This window comes from Erythrolamprus reginae, chromosome 1, assembly GCF_031021105.1.
Source record: "Erythrolamprus reginae isolate rEryReg1 chromosome 1, rEryReg1.hap1, whole genome shotgun sequence".
Lineage (NCBI taxonomy): Eukaryota > Metazoa > Chordata > Lepidosauria > Squamata > Dipsadidae > Erythrolamprus > Erythrolamprus reginae.
Window position 1 is genome coordinate 402,180,617 of NC_091950.1, and position 16,091 is coordinate 402,196,707.

Here is a 16,091-nt window from a genome sequence, read left to right on the forward strand (position 1 = left end):
TGCGATTGGGGAAACCACAGGGAGGGTGGAGGCCCTGTTTCCTCCCAGGAGATTCTTAAATGGCCCCACAGAGGCTTCTCCCTGCCTTTTCCGGCACTGTTTCCTCCCAGTAGATTTCTAGAGTGGCCCCACAGAAGTTTCTTCCCGCCTTTTCTGGCCCTGTTTCCTCCCAGGAAATTCCTATGGCATAGGCTTCTCCCTGCCTTTTCCGGTTACAGTTTCGGAGGCTCCTGTTTGTAAGTGGAAAATAGTTCTTGAGAAGAGGCAAAAAAATCTTGAACACCCAGTTCTTACCTTAAAAAGTTCATAAGTAGAGGCGTTTGTAGATAGAGGTACCACTGTACTTGATTTTACTGATATTTTCCGGCTTTTTACCTTTCGGTGTCACGTCTCCTCATCCTGCAGCCCCATGATGCCCACTTAAATTGTCCAGTTAGTGGCTGTTTTCTATCCTCTTGAGAAAGAACAAGCCAAACTTGTTTGCTATCAGGGGTCAAGATCCTTACAAGGGAAGGGAAGAATGTGGAAAGTTGGCAACGGGTGGAACAGGGGCAGCTGCCGAAGACCACGTGATAAGGAATTGGCCGGTAGGGTAGAAAAGGATGATTTTCCTTACTAACCCTGTCTTAATTTGAACCTTGGACTTCGAGGAACATCCTTTGGTCAGCTTGGAACATCTTCTACCATAGCATGCAGAAAGTCCTTGAGACGAATAACCAACTTCCGTAACAATGGCTGCTTCCCTTCTACTTCTGTTCCTAATTGCTTGCAAGACCACGGCTTTAGGTGACTATTATTTTATAGAATCATAAAATCATACTTGGAAGGGGGTTATTTGGAGCAACTCAATGATTTCTAGTATTCTTTGACAAAACGAAAGATCTATCTCAATGGGTTGATGGTGCCATCTTTCAAAGACAACTCAAATCGTTATTTGTATGATTAGAAATGATGCGACATCTCACCTCTCTGTAGGATGACTTGGGGGAAATTGCCTAAAATGTCACTTTTCCTTGCTTCTCTCTCAAATCATTGTTGTCCTTTCTTAAATTAAGTGTATCATCTACCATTTTGAATTAAACTTTCCAGGATAAGGATCCTGTCTCTTTTGCTCTGGGCATTAGCAGACGTTTAGATGTAAATGTTTGGCGGTAATCTTTTTTTGTGATTAGATAGCAAAAAAAAAAAGGAATATTTTCCAATAATCTGGGCTAAGTAAAGAAGTATAAATAAAAATAGCTTTTTCTCCGAATGCCATCACTTTTCTAAACAAATAATTCCCTCACCACTGTCAGACTATTCACTAAGGCTGCATTGCTATTACTATTAGTTTTTCTCATCGTTCCTATCCTTCATCTCCTCCCACTTATGACTATGACTGTAACTTGTTGCTTGCATCCTTGTAATTTATATTAATATTGATTGTTCCCTGATTGCTTATTTGATCCATATGACAATCATTAAGTGTTGTAGCTCATAACAAATATATATTTTCTTTTTTGTACACTGAGAGCATATGCACCAAGACAAATTCCTTGTGTGTCCAATCACATTTGGCCAATAAAGAATTCTATTCTATTCTATTCTATAATGCAGGGTGGCTATAGTCACATAACATTGTGAACCTGCTTCCTGAGTTAATCTATTTTCTGTATTCACAAACACATTTATTCATAAATGGGGTTGGGAGGAACCCAGGCTGGGCTTGGACCATATTAACCTAGCTTAGGGTTTTACTTGCAACGGTTAAATGGATTGTGTTTAAGTACAAATATCAATAGTATAAAATGAATTCGAGGAAATGTGCAGAAGATTAGCTCTCTTTCATTCCCAAACGATATTCCACTTCCGTGTCAGCTCTGGAGAGATGAGACTGTTGGCTTAATCTTCTTATAGGCTGGAAGAAGGGAGGGAGGGTGGGTATTCAAATGGAGACTCAAATAATGCAGTCCAGGGGTCCCCAAACTTGGCAACTTTAAGACTGGTGGACTTCAACTCCCAGAATTCTCCATGCTGGCTGGAGAATTCTGGGAGTTGACATTCCCAAGTCTTTCTTTTAAATAATATTCATTTTTTTTATTTTTTAAGAAAATATAATCTTTATTGAAGATAAAGATTATACATAAAGCATAAAGATATATAAAGCAAAAGGACTATGCAAATATTGGTACAAATGTATATGAATTTATAGTGTACAGTTATAAATCAAAATACACACACACATATATAGAAGAAAATAAGGCTAAAAAAAGAGAAGAGGGGGAATGAAAGAGAAGAGGAAAAATAAAAAAATTAAAAGAAGAAGAAAGAAAGAAGAGATAAATTCACATCTATAAATTTATCAGACAAGACACCAACAAACATAGAACATATATTGGGGCTTTTACTGCCCCGCTCTTATCAGAAGTTTTTGGAGTAAAGTTTTACATACAATTTCATGCAAACATACATATTCTTATATTTCTATTATTACCATTTGGCAATTATTTACTATTAGCAGTCTGCACACTTATAACTATTTACTATTTACATATTTATACTTTAAATTGTTTATTCACTATTCCTTGATCTTTTATCTAACCAATCATCCCAGACTTTATAATATTCTATTTCTCCTTGATCTGTTGGGGCCCTAAGCAGCCCGAGGGGGGAAGGCAAGGAGTGGCTGGGAGGGAAGGGAGTGACAGAGATTTGGTCACGCCCACCCAGTCACGTGACCACCTAGCCACGCCCACCCAGCTGGTCATTAGGCAGATCATATTAGAAGACCACGGGATTTAAAATTATGAATTTAGTGGTCCCTGAGGTCCAAAAGGCTGCTGGTGACCCTTGATATAGGGCAGTGATGACGAACCTTTTTTCTCTCGGGTACCAAAAGTGCAAGTGCACACATTATCGCACCTGCGTGAGTGCTCACACCCATTATTCAATGCCTGGGGAGGGCGAAAATTGCCTCCCCTGTCCCCCTGGAGGCCCTCTGGGGGCCAAAAACACCCTTTTTTCCCACTTATTGGGGGCCTGGCAGCCCCATTTTTCAGCCTCTCCAAGCTCCAGAGGCAAAAATGCCCTCCGGAAGTTGAAAATGCCCTCCCAAAGTCTCTGTGAGAGCCAAAAATCAGCTGGCCAGTGTGCACGCTGGAGCTGAGCTAGGGCAACGCATGCTGGCCAATATGGCTCCACATGCCACCTGTGGCACCCATTTATTTATTTATTTATTTGATTTGTATGTAGCCCCTCTTCGGAGACTCAGAGCGGCCATGCCATAGGTTCACCATCACTCATATAGGGCATATATTATTTGTTTATTAACATTGCCAAGGAACATGGAGATAACATCCTCACATCATCAAGAAAAGTCCTGAAAACATACTGCCTTTTTGCCTTTTATATCTGTTCTGTCGAGCTCTCTGGCAGAATCCTCCCGAAAATTCAGATACAAATTTCAGACCCACACGTTTGAAAATTCAAAACAATGTTCTTTATACCGAAAATGCAAATAAACTAATCACTCTTTTTGTATAGCAAAGAGCACTTGTCTCCAAACAAACTTGTAATTTGTACAAGTCCCTTATCAGTTCTGAGATACTTAGCTTGCAGCTGTGAGGCAATTCACAGTCCTTCTTCTTGCAGAAAGGAAAACACACTTGGCTCTGGTTCAGTTTCAAAGCAGGGAAAAAGCAGCCTGCAAAGGTCGAAGTCAGCAAGGCAGGCACGAAACACAACGATCAGATAATCCTCCACAATGGCCAAACCCACAGGCTGCTCTTTATAACTGCCTCACTAATTACCACAGCCCCACCCAACCACAGGTGGCCTCATTTTCTTTGATAATAATCTCTCAGTTGTTGCTGCCTATGCATCGCTCTCCGCATGCATGGCTGTATCATTAACTTTTGTTCCGAATCCAAGGAGGAGCTAGATAATTGATCTCCTTCTGAGCTGTCTGCCACACTCTCCTCCTTCCTGTCACTCATGTCTTCTTGGTCAGAGGAGCCTTCATCAGCAGATTCCACCGGGAGCAAAACAGGCCTGCAGCATGTGGATGTCTACCCCACATCCACAGTCCTTGGGGCAGGAGCTGGGCCAGAGCTAACCACAACAATATCTAGCTTCAGAAGCTCTCAGGGTTTCAGGTCAAGGGGTATAGGCTATAGTGTCCACTTTAGATCCAGAAAGCACAGGTGGGGGGCGAATAAGAATGCTGTTTTTGTTTGTGAGAAACGTTCTGACCTGTGCTTGCATTTGATTAGAAGCATCATCAGTTCTTGCATTTTACCATCGCCCAATGTTCTGATGTTGATGGCTTCTTGCTGTATTTTCAGAGGTGGTCCCCTACACTCCTCGAGTCTCAAATGTGGACATGGCCGGAAAAATCACCGTTAGTACCTTTTCTTTAGAATCGCCAAAGTGTGTCTTTGACTCATTCGTCAATGTCTCCGACAACATCTGGTTGGTAATCACCTTCGCTAATGGTGAGTGAATAGTCAACATCCCTAAACATTTTATTTTATTCGTTGGATTTCTATCTGTTAGCTCTAGAAGATAGATCTGATCAAAGAAACCAATTTCCCTGGAAAACTATAACTCAACTTTATTGAAAGAGGCTATAGTAGCTGAATCTTGCAAGTCGGAGTAACCTCCCTCTCTCTTTGTCATATTGTATTCCAATGAATCAAAAGGAACCAGCCTGTCTCTTACTAATGCTACCCCCTTTCCCACGCCTTAAAACACACTTCTTCCTTCATTGTTTCTGTTACAGCTTGTGAATATTCCCTTCCAGGCCATTTCTGTTCTTTTATTATTATCACCTCTGAGGGGGCTTTGGTGCTCTTTGACCTTGGTGGTTTTCTTAAAGATATTTCTGTTAGGATTCTCAAGGATGCCCTAACTAAAGCATGAGATTCCAGCCAAGCCTCAAAAAAATCCAGTTATTTATTAGGCGCATCATGTTGGCACACTCCCAAGTGAAGCTGGCTCTGATCCTAAATAATTTACACCCCAATTATGACACTGTTTTCCCACCTTCCCCCAGGCAGGGATGGGCTCCTACGGGTACAGTCAGGTATGCAGAACCGGTAAAAGGTTTTGATTTTTTTTTCTTTTTCCCCCCTTTTGGGCTCTGGTTATGTTTTTCCTATCGCAGTAAATGAGGTTGAATGTGTATAATTTTAGAATTTTGTGTGTGTGTGTACATACAGTTTAGATAGTAGATAATGTATATTTTTGTGTGCCTGTGCAATATGTATGTATGTAATGATTATGTTTATTAGATTTGTATGCCGCCCCTCTCCGTAGACATGTAATGTAATATGCTGTATGTAATATGTATGGGATATATACATAGAATTAAAGAGTATGTTTTGGATGTTCAGTAATAGTAAATAGATATGGAAATTGTATCTCTTTGAGGCGAGGAGAAGCCAGGCACCCTAACCCAAACCCTTGACGTGAGTGACATCAAGATGGCCACCTTTAAGCCAGTCACATGACCTTTAAGCCACCTTCCAGTCACATGATCATCAAGCCACTCCCACCTGTTCACATGGCCAGCAGGCCACACCCATAAAATAAACCACGGCCACAGTGTGGTAGTAAAAAATTTCGCCAGCAGAGCACTCTTTCATTGTAGAGGCCACTCTCCTCTGGCTGTTGTAGGTAACCTATGGATGCAACCTTGAGAGAGATAAGCATGGAGTGTGCCTCTGTCTTTGGCTACCATGTTGTTTCGCCAGTTTCCTATTCCCCTCTGGCCTATGGCAACTTGAGAGCAGGCCAAGGATGCTTTGCGAGTTGACAATTTCATTAGGAAATACTTTGGATAAAGTTTGGATCTGCAAGAAAACCGCCAAGCTCAGAGAGCAGACCTCTCATTTATTTATTATTATTTATTTGTTATTTAAATTTCTAAGCTGCCCAACTCCTTGTGGCCTCTGGGTGGCGTACAACAATCAAAATGTAAAAAACCCAGAATATAAAAGAAACATTAATTCTACTTGGCCGGAACTGGATGGTACAACTCAACGGCCCCGACAAAGCCAGCTCTTTCCTAAAGGCTAGGAGGGTGGGGGAGGTATGTACCTACGGAGGCAATTGGTTCCATAGAGCTGGAGCCACCACAGAGAAGGTCCTCTCACGTGGCTCCGCCAACCTACATTGTCTAGGTTGTAGCTCAACCCTGAGCTACAATTATTCTCCTTTATTTTCATTTTTCGATTGGGAACATAGGGAGGAGGTTCCCTCTATTTTATTCTTGTGAAGGTGAACATTCACAAGAGCTTTCTGCTTTGAGTGAAATTATGAAAGTGGCATTGTCCTACAAGCCCTGCCCCTTTGAGGCTGCACACAATCTCCCAATGTGTACAGAAGACGGGTGGGGTGTATGGTGCAATGCTGCGTTTGTCATTCAGCCTCAGCTTCAGTTGCTGCTGCCTGTGAGGTATAGGTTGAGCTCAGAAAGAGCGACTAGCCCAGAGTAGCCCATTGCGCTTCCAAAAACCTGAGTCTTCCCAATCTTAGCCCAACACCTTAATCACTGCATTAAATGGCTTTTCTGCCCAATTGAAACTTGAAAGGAAATTTGAGCAGATGGCAGAGTGTATGAGAGATTTTAATTAATTCAAATTTCAGTAATAGCACTAGCACTTAGACTTATAGTATATATCACATCACAGTGCTTTACAGCCCTCTCTAAGTAATTTTACAATATCAGCGTATTTATTTATTTATTTATTATTATTATTTTTTTGTTTGCTTGCTTATTTATTTATTTATTTGTTTGTTTGATTGATTGATTGATTGATTTCCATGCCACCCTTCTCCTGAGACTCAGGGTGGCTTACCACAAGACAAATTCAATTCAATTCAATTCAATTTATTAGATTTGTATGCCGCCCCTCTCCGAAGACTCAGGGCGGCTCACAACAATAATAAAAACAATATTCCAGCGAAAACAAATCTAATATTAAAAAGCACATAAAACCCTATCATATTTTTAAAAAGCAAACTACATATACATACCCAAACATAAATATAAAAAAGCCTGGGGGAAAGGTGTCTCAACTCCCCCATGCCTGGCAGCATAGACGGGTCTTGAGTAATTTACGAAAGACAAGGAGTGTGGGGGCAGTTATAATCTCCGGGGGGAGTTGATTCCAGAGGGCCGGGGCTGCCACAGAGAAGGCTCTTCCCGTGGGGCCCGCCGAACAACATTGTTTGGTCAATGGGACCCGGAGAAGGCCAACTCTGTGGGACCTTATCAGTTGCTGGGATTCGTGCGGTAGCAGGCGGTTTCGGAGGTACTCTACTCCAATGCCATGCAGGGCTTTAAAGGTCATAACCAACACTTTGAATTGTGACCGGAAACTGATCGGCAGCCAATGCAGGCCACGGAGTGTTGCAGAAATGTGGGCAAATCTAGGAAGCCCCACGATGGCTCTCGCGGCCGTGTTCTGCACGATCTGAAGTTTCCTAACACTTTTCAGAGGTAGCCCCATGTATAGAGCGTTGCAGTAATTGAACCTCGAGGTGATGAGGGCATGAACAACTGTGAGCAGTGACTCCTTGTCCAAATACAAAATGTGTGAGAAATATAATATTTAAAATACTAAGAAACACCACATCTAAAATCACATAAAAATCTAGCAAGAATTATGTTCTAAAATCCTTAATTCATTTAAAAAAAAACAATCATCCATGTGTCATTCACTCATAGACCAGAGTAGCTCTTAAAATTCAAAGTCCCCAAGCCTGTCAGCAGAAGTACTTTTTTAAAGCTTTATGAAAGATCAGGAAGGTAGGGGCAGTATGAATCTTTTGGGGGGGGGGTTGATTCTAGAGGGTCGGGGCTGCCACAGAGAAGGCTCTTTCCCTAGACCCCACCAAGCGGCATTGCCTGCCTGATACGACCTGGAGAAAGTCAACTCTGTGCGACTTGACTGGTCACTGGGATTTATGAAGCAGAAGGCGGTCCCGCAAGTAATCTGGTCCAATGCCATGTATTGCCCCCAACAATATGGATCCTCATTTTACTGACCTTGGAAGGATGTGAGGCTGAGTTAACCCTGAGCTGGTGAGAATCAAACTGCTGGCAGTCAGCAAAATTAGCCTGCAATATTGCATTCTAACCACTGCACCACCATGGCGTTTTACTTGCAATTAAAAATCTTGTTTCTGAATGTTAGTTGTTGACATGTTTCCCAGAAGTGGATGTGCCTTATTTTATCCCAGTGTTTCTCAATCTTGGCAACTTGAAGAAGTGAGGACTTCAATTCCCAGAATCCATGCTGACCGAGGAATTCTGGAAATTGAAGTCCACCCTTCTGCAAGTTGTCAAAGCTGATAAAGACTGCTTCATCCAGATAGATGCTAAGCAGTAATTATGGCATGTTAATAGATAGTTTGACAGAGTCAGAAGGTGAGGCGCACATTTGAACTGTTTCCATAAATAGATTTATGAAAACGCTCAGGGGATTAATCACTGGAGGAACAATTTTAACATTGCCGCCCTGAGTCGCTGTGAGAAGGGCGGCATAGAAATCAATCTATCAATCTATCAATCAACCAACCAGATAGATAGATAGATAGATAGATAGATAGATAGATAGATAGATAGATAGATAGATAGATAGATAGATAGATAGGGGAGAGAGAGAGAGAGAGAGATAGAAACATAGAAACATAGAAACATAGAAGATTGATGGCAGAATAAGACCTCATGGTCCATCTAGTCTGCCCTTATACTATTTTCTGTATTTTATCTTAGGATGGATATATTCTGAGCAGAGTCAGGTTACAAGAGGTGTGCCACAAGGGTCTGTTCTGGGTCCTATTCTTTTTAATATGTTTGTGAGTGACATAGGGGAAGGTTTGGTAGGGAAGGTTTGCCTATTTGCCAATGACTCTAAAGTGTGCAATAGGGTTGATATTCCTGGAGGCGTCTGTAATATGGTAAATGATTTAGCTTTACTAGATAAATGGTCAAAGCAATGGAAACTGCAGTTTAATGTTTCCAAATGTAAAATAATGCACTTGGGGAAAAGGAATCCACAATCTGAGTATTGTATTGGCAGTTCTGTGTTAGCAAAAACTGCAGAAGAAAAGGATTTAGGGGTAGTGATTTCTGACAGTCTCAAAATGGGTGAACAGTGCAGTCAGGCGGTAGGGAAAGCAAGTAGGATGCTTGGCTGCATAGCTAGAGGTATAATAAGCAGGAAGAGGGAGATTATGATCCCGCTATATAGAACGCTGGTGAGACCACATTTGGAATACTGTGTTCAGTTCTGGAGACCTCACCTACAAAAAGATATTGACAAAATTGAACGGGTCCAAAGACGGGCTGCAAGAATGGTGGAAGGTCTTAAGTATAAAATGGATCAGGAAAGACTTAATGAACTCAATCTGTATAGTCTGGAGGACAGAAGGAAAAGGGGGGACATGATCGAAACATTTAAATATATTAAAGGGTTAAATAAGGTCCAGGAGGGAAGTGTTTTTAATAGGAAAGTGAACACAAGAACAAGGGGACACAATCTGAAGTTAGTTGGGGGAAAGATCAAAAGCAACATGACAAAATATTATTTTACTGAAAGAGTAGTAGATCCTTGGAACAAACTTCCAGCAGACATGGTAGATAAATCCACAGTAACTGAATTTAAACAGGCCTGGGATAAACATATATCCATCCTAAGATAAAATACAGAAAATAGTATAAGGGCAGACTAGATGGACCAGGAGGTCTTTTTCTGCCGTCAGTCTTCTATGTTTCTATGTTTCTATATGTTTATCCCAGGAATGTTTAAATTCAGTTACTGTGGATTTATCTATCACGTCTGCTGTCCATTGCTGGAAACCATATGCTGGGTAAATGGCAGGTTCCCCAAACCATGGGCCTCACAGGATTCCTATGAGATGGATGAGCTGTTAAACCATAGGGTTTTTTTTTTTAAATAACATGAACTCATTTCTAGATCACTCCTCCTGCCTTGTTTTTAAAATGTGCTCTCCCCACAGCCACCAATAACTTCCAGAATCCCACAACTCCACAGCAAATTCCACCGTATGAAGATTTATATACCTCTTACGCCTTCATGACAATGAAGTCCACCCTCTCCCAGTTCCCGTGTACTACCGGTAAAGGCAAAGAGACGAACGTGCTCCGAGTGGGCAACGAATCCACCTGCAAAAATGATGACAGCAGGACCCACTGCAATGGCCCTCTGCCCTCTAATGGACCTTACAGGTAAGGAGAGGATGGCATATATATATGGCCCTCGGTTTGACCCTCTGAACTGGTTGGGAGGAAACCCTGGCAGGTAGAGAGAGGGCACCCATAAGGGAAAGGATGTCAGAAAAATCAAAATGGCAGTCATGATGCAAGCAAAAAGGGGCGGGGCTTTGATTGCATGGATGTGGCCACCATTTTGAGGCTTTTTTTAAAAAAACCGGCAATCACCTCTGAAGGCAGGATATAAAATGGAACAGCTTACATCCTGTGATGATAGCAATAACACATAGTACTTAGACTTATTTATAGCTTCACAGGACTTTACATCCCTATCTAAATGGTTTACAGAGTCAACATATAGCCCCCAACAATCTGGGTCCTCATGATACTTTTAACCAATAGTGGGTTGCTATGGTAGAGCAGTGTTTCCTAACCATGGCAACTTGAAGATAACTGGACTTCAACTCCCAGAATTCCACAGCCAGCATTTGCTGGCTGGGGAATTCTGGGAGTTGAAGTCCAAATACCTTCAAGTTGCCAAGGTTGGGAAACACTGTGCTAGAGGACAGCACGCTGGTAACAAACGGTGTGCTGCATGCACAGCTTAAATTCTCTTACGTGCACGCATTTGCATCCAAGCGTATTTTTTCTTTGTGCGTATACGCAGAAGCAAAATCTTGCGAGGGGATGTGCAACTGAGAAAGATTTTGGCTATTTTTTTGCTTCTGCACATGCGCAAAAGAAAAAAATCACCAAAATCTCACGTGCGCATCCCCTTGCAACATGTTGCTTCCGGTGTTGCGCAGAAGAAAAAACACATGCATGTACATGCAAGAGAATCAAGGCTGGTAGTAGCAGTAATGGCAATCTGCCCTTGCTTTTAACGCTATCAACAATAAAATCTGCCTATCTCAGTTGCTTGGGAAATAATCAATATTTATTTATTTATTCGACTTCTATGCCGCCCAATCCCGAAGGACTCAACAGTGCATAATGATTTAAAAAAATATTTTTATTGATTTTTTATAATATAAAGATACACACAGCATAAAACAAGTGTTTGTGAATTATATCCACCACCCGACAAACATTCAGGGAGACCAGGATAGATCTATTTCGGCCTTATACCAGGGTGATCCGACATAAGAAAAAACATATATATATATATATATATATATATATATATATATATATATATATATATATATATATATATGTTAAAATGTTTTCAGCTGGAATTTTAAAATTAAGGGAGACTAGGATGGTCCCATTTCGGCCTTATTAGGCCTCATCAGCTAGCCACACCCCTTTCTTTTACTGGGATTCGATATATATATATATAATTTGAAAATTAAGGGAGACTAGAATACTGTAGATCTATTTCGGCCTTATTTTGGCCTCATCAGCTAGCCATACCCACTGGGACTTGAACCTGCAACCTTTGCCTTGTAAGCCAGAGAATTATCCTCTAGGCTACAGTATCCAATCCCTTCAGCTCTGCACCAGGGAAAGGTTACATATTTGTTGTGTCGAATCACCCTGCTGTGTGTGTGTGTGTGTGTGTGTGTGTGTGTGTGTGTGTGTATATATATATATATATATATATATATATATATATATATATATGTATATATATATATTTGTTTTCGTAAATTTTCACGGGTATATGTATGTAGATTGTTCTGAGTTCGGGTTTTGCCCTGTGTAATATTTTGCATGTTTATGCGACGTTTCGGTGAAATCACATCCACCATCATCAGGCTGAAGTTTCCAAGCTTCGTGCTGTTGTTTACAACAGCACGAAGCTTGGAAACTTCAGCCTGATGATGGTGGATGTGATTTCACCGAAACGTCGCATAAACATGCAAAATATTACACAGGGCAAAACCCGAACTCAGAACAATATATATATATATATATATATATATATATATATATATATATATATATACGCACACACACACACACACACACACATATAGTAAAATACATGATGAAGGTTATAGAGGAGATACTCATAGTAAAATATATCTATGAAATAATAGAAAAGAAGATATACTAATAGAACATATCAATGAAAATAACAGAAGAAGAGATATAGGAATAGAAGAAAGGAATAGGAGATATAGGAGAGCAATAGGACAGGGGACGGAAGGCACTCTAGTGCACTTGTACTCGCCCCTTACTGACCTCTTAGGAATCTGGATAGGTCAACCATAGATAATCTAAGGGTAAAGTGTTGGGGGTTTGGGGATGACACTATGGAGTCCGGTAATGAGTTTGATGCTGCCCATTTGGACCAGTTGTCCTGAAACGGTGGCGGAAATTTCCCCCCAGTGATAGCTGGCTGTCCATACCCCCGAATCAGTTCTCTGGTCGCCACTTCTTGAAAGTGCCTGGCAAAAAACTCTCTGCACATGCGCAAAGACTTCTGCGCATACACAGGCATTAAATTCCCTGACGTGATGTGCACTTCCGCCGCGATGCAAACCGGTAGGGAATGTAAGTCGAATCCACTTGTACCAATAATACCAATAATAATTTTAAAAATAACACAAGGTCTGCCTATTCCAGGTCCTTAGGAAGGACTCGATAGGCGGGGGGAAATGCCAAATCCATTTTAACATCTGGCTGATTGTGTGACCAACCATAATAATAATATCCTAAAAGAAATCAAGACTGAAATTGGAGGAACATCTCCTCCTTTCCACTTGGTTATCTAAGCCAACAGACCTGTCGGTGTCTCAGGTTGCATCCAGTCCCAAATCTGCAGGGCACATTAAACATAATTTAATCCTGATTAGGTTTGTTTTTATGGATACACATGGCTTACCACATTGGCAAGGCTGTCTTCATTTACAAGCATGGATAAGCGAGCAGTGCAAATACATTCTCAAATTCTCTTGGAAGCTGTTGGGTCTGAGTGACCATGAAATTGTTTTTTGGGGGGGGGCGTGAGGGAAGAGAAACAAAAACCATTGGGAAATTTGGGGGACCTCACTGCATTTATTTGGGGAAAGAAGGGGGAGGCATATTTTATTTTCATTTATTTGTTTTGTCAAGTACATATTGGGGGTCTGTAAAGATATAATAATATTCATATACATGATACTAGTAAAAAACAATTAAAAAGAAAAATTAGGACAGGGGACGGAAGGCAGGCTGGTGCACTTATGCATGCCCCTGACTGACCTCTTGGGAATTGGAAGAGGTCAACAGTGGATAGTCTAAGGGTAAAGTTTGGGGTGAGTTAGGTGATGATACTACAGAGTCTCATAGTGAGATCCATGCAACAGCTACTTGGATACTGAAGTCGTATTTCCTGCAGTTGAGTTTGGAGCGATTTACATTAAGTTTGTATCTGTTGTGTGCTCGTGTGTTGTTGTGGTTGAAGCTGAAGTAGTCATTGGCATTATGTCATTAAATATAATATAATTATATAAAGTCATTATGAGAGTGAGGATGATCAGTTTTTCAGGCTTTTGTTTGTTTATATATCAATTAAAAAGCAGGGAAGTTTCCTTGATTACTGGACTGATAGGCAAGATGTAAATCAAAGAATGATATCTGCTATATATCTGCCTAGTTCCAGCGGGAGCCATTCTGCATGGAAACAGTTTCCTATTGGTCACCAGCTGACTGCTATCCTGATTGGGTATAAGCTCCGTTACTGTATCACCACTTTTGGCGGGAAAAGTATGGTTACTGTATTGGCTCTCCTGTCAGTGACCGAAAGTACTGTATATATTTTGCTTGTGTTCCGTTTGACTTGTCTGGTCTTTGACAATTAAAGCAGTTTGTTCCAACACCTTGCTTCCGAGTTCCGAATCTTCAATATCGAATTAAATGGTATATTTTGGATGTTCAGTAATAGTAAATAGATAGAGAAATTGTATCTCTTTGAGGTGAGGAGAAGCCAGGGACCCTTACCCTAACCTAAACCCTTGACGTGAGTGATGTCAAGATGGCCACCGTTAAACAGTCACATGACCTTTAAGCCCCTGGGCCACATGATTGCCAAGCCACTCCCAACTGGTCACATGGCTGGCAAACCACACCCACAAAATAGGCCACACCCACAGTCTGGTAGTAAAAATTTTTGCAGCCCTTCACTCCCTGCTCCGCATAGCCAATTTTCTTAACCAACTTCATTCATTGATCTTTTTTTCTGTAAATTTCCAATTGGAGAGAAATAAATATTTGGGGTGAGCAGCCACTTCTCTAAAAACATCTTTAGACGGAAGGGCATTGAAAAAAATATCAAGTTGATGGCCACAAGTCACCGATTGAAGCCCCGCCCCCTTTTAGCCATGTCAAAAAATGAAGCCATAACTGTGCAATCCAAGCCACGCCCTTTTTTACACGCATCTCGGATTGCACAGTTACAGCTGCCATTTTGACTTGTTTTGAGACCCTGAGACACACTGCCCTTAGAAATGAAGGAAGAATGAAACCAAATGTCACAATTCTGGAAAAAAGACAAAAGAAGGAAAACAACAACCACCCTATTGATTCTGAAGTTGGAGGTATAGCCAGTTTTCAACACTCGGGGTGTTGAGAAAACAGGAATGCAGACCCATTCAACCAGACTTTCCACCCTGCGTAAGAGAAAGGAATGAAGTCCAAGCCAGAAAGGCTTCTCAGGCTTGAATAATACAAAAAAGAAGTTGCAATCAGATAATGATGGGTTTGTAGATGGGCTTGTAGCCTAAGAGGGCAAGTGGTGTTTGCACACATGTTTTTTTTTTTGCTCTGGTTCCTTCCCCGGAATCCGAAAAGATGACATGACATCCGTAAATGGGACAAAGACTTCTTGATATTTCAAAAGTTGTTTTTGGACTATTTATGTTTTGTTTGACATTATGAAAGTTTGGGTACATTCCTTTTTTTTTTTTTTAAATATCCATCAATCTTTTCCAAGGAGACTTTCTATGTTTTTCATACAAATTCAAATAAAATCATGGAAGAATTTTGAAATACACACATGATGTGTTAACGTAGTCTCACCTTTATGAATCAATCATTCGATCAGAATCTTGGAAAGGGGCCAATATTACTTTACTGTACTTCCAAAAGGACAAGATTTGCCTTCAAGCAAGACTTACAGAACAATTCCATTGTTGAATAAAGATTGTAAAATATTTACTGCAATTATTTATTGTTGTTGTTGTTGTTGTTATTATTATTATTGTTGTTGTTGTTGTTGTTATTATTATTATTATTATTATTATTATTATTATTTTCACCAAAAAAAGTAATACACAACAAACGAGATTTATATGCTGTATTTCATATCACAATATCACAAGTCGAACACTTGACAAACATCTAGGACTATGTAATGTAGTTTCGTATAATGCGCACAGATCCAAGTATGGTGGCCTTTTGCAACTGACAGATTGTGATTTTGTCTATGTTTACTGTTTTCAAATGCCAGCTGAGGTGTTTTGGCACAGCACCCAATGTGCTGATTACTATTGGGACCACCTATACTGGTTTATGCCAGAGTTGTTGTAGTTCGATTTTATGATCCTGCTATCAGCTAGGTTTTTCTTGATTTCATCAATTTGATTGTCACCTGGTATGTCAACATCAATGATCCACACTTTTTTCTTTTCCTCAATCGTGAGGTGTATTGAGTTCCAAAATCTTGTTTTGTTTTGTTTCTCTATCTATCTATCTATCTATCTATCTATCTATCTATCTATCTATCTATCTATCTATCTATCTATCTATCTATCTATCTACCTACCTATCATCTACCTACCTACCTACCAATCTATCTATCATCTACCTACTTACCTACCTACCTATCTATCTATCTATCTATCTATCTATCTATCTATCTACCTATCATCTACCTACCTAC

The 16,091-nt window shown here is 40.5% G+C and overlaps 1 protein-coding gene across 1 annotated transcript in view; it reads left to right on the forward strand.

Moving 5' to 3' along the window:
• Window positions 1-731: 731 nt before the first annotated feature.
• The window catches only part of LOC139162240 (uroplakin-3b-like), a 28,586-nt gene continuing 13,226 nt past the window's right edge, over window positions 732-16,091 (forward strand). Inside the window, exons 1-3 of the mRNA XM_070742387.1 lie at window positions 732-786; window positions 4,323-4,472; window positions 10,009-10,237. Coding sequence (XP_070598488.1) covers window positions 732-786; window positions 4,323-4,472; window positions 10,009-10,237 — 434 coding nt within the window. The remainder of the gene's footprint in view (window positions 787-4,322; window positions 4,473-10,008; window positions 10,238-16,091) is intronic.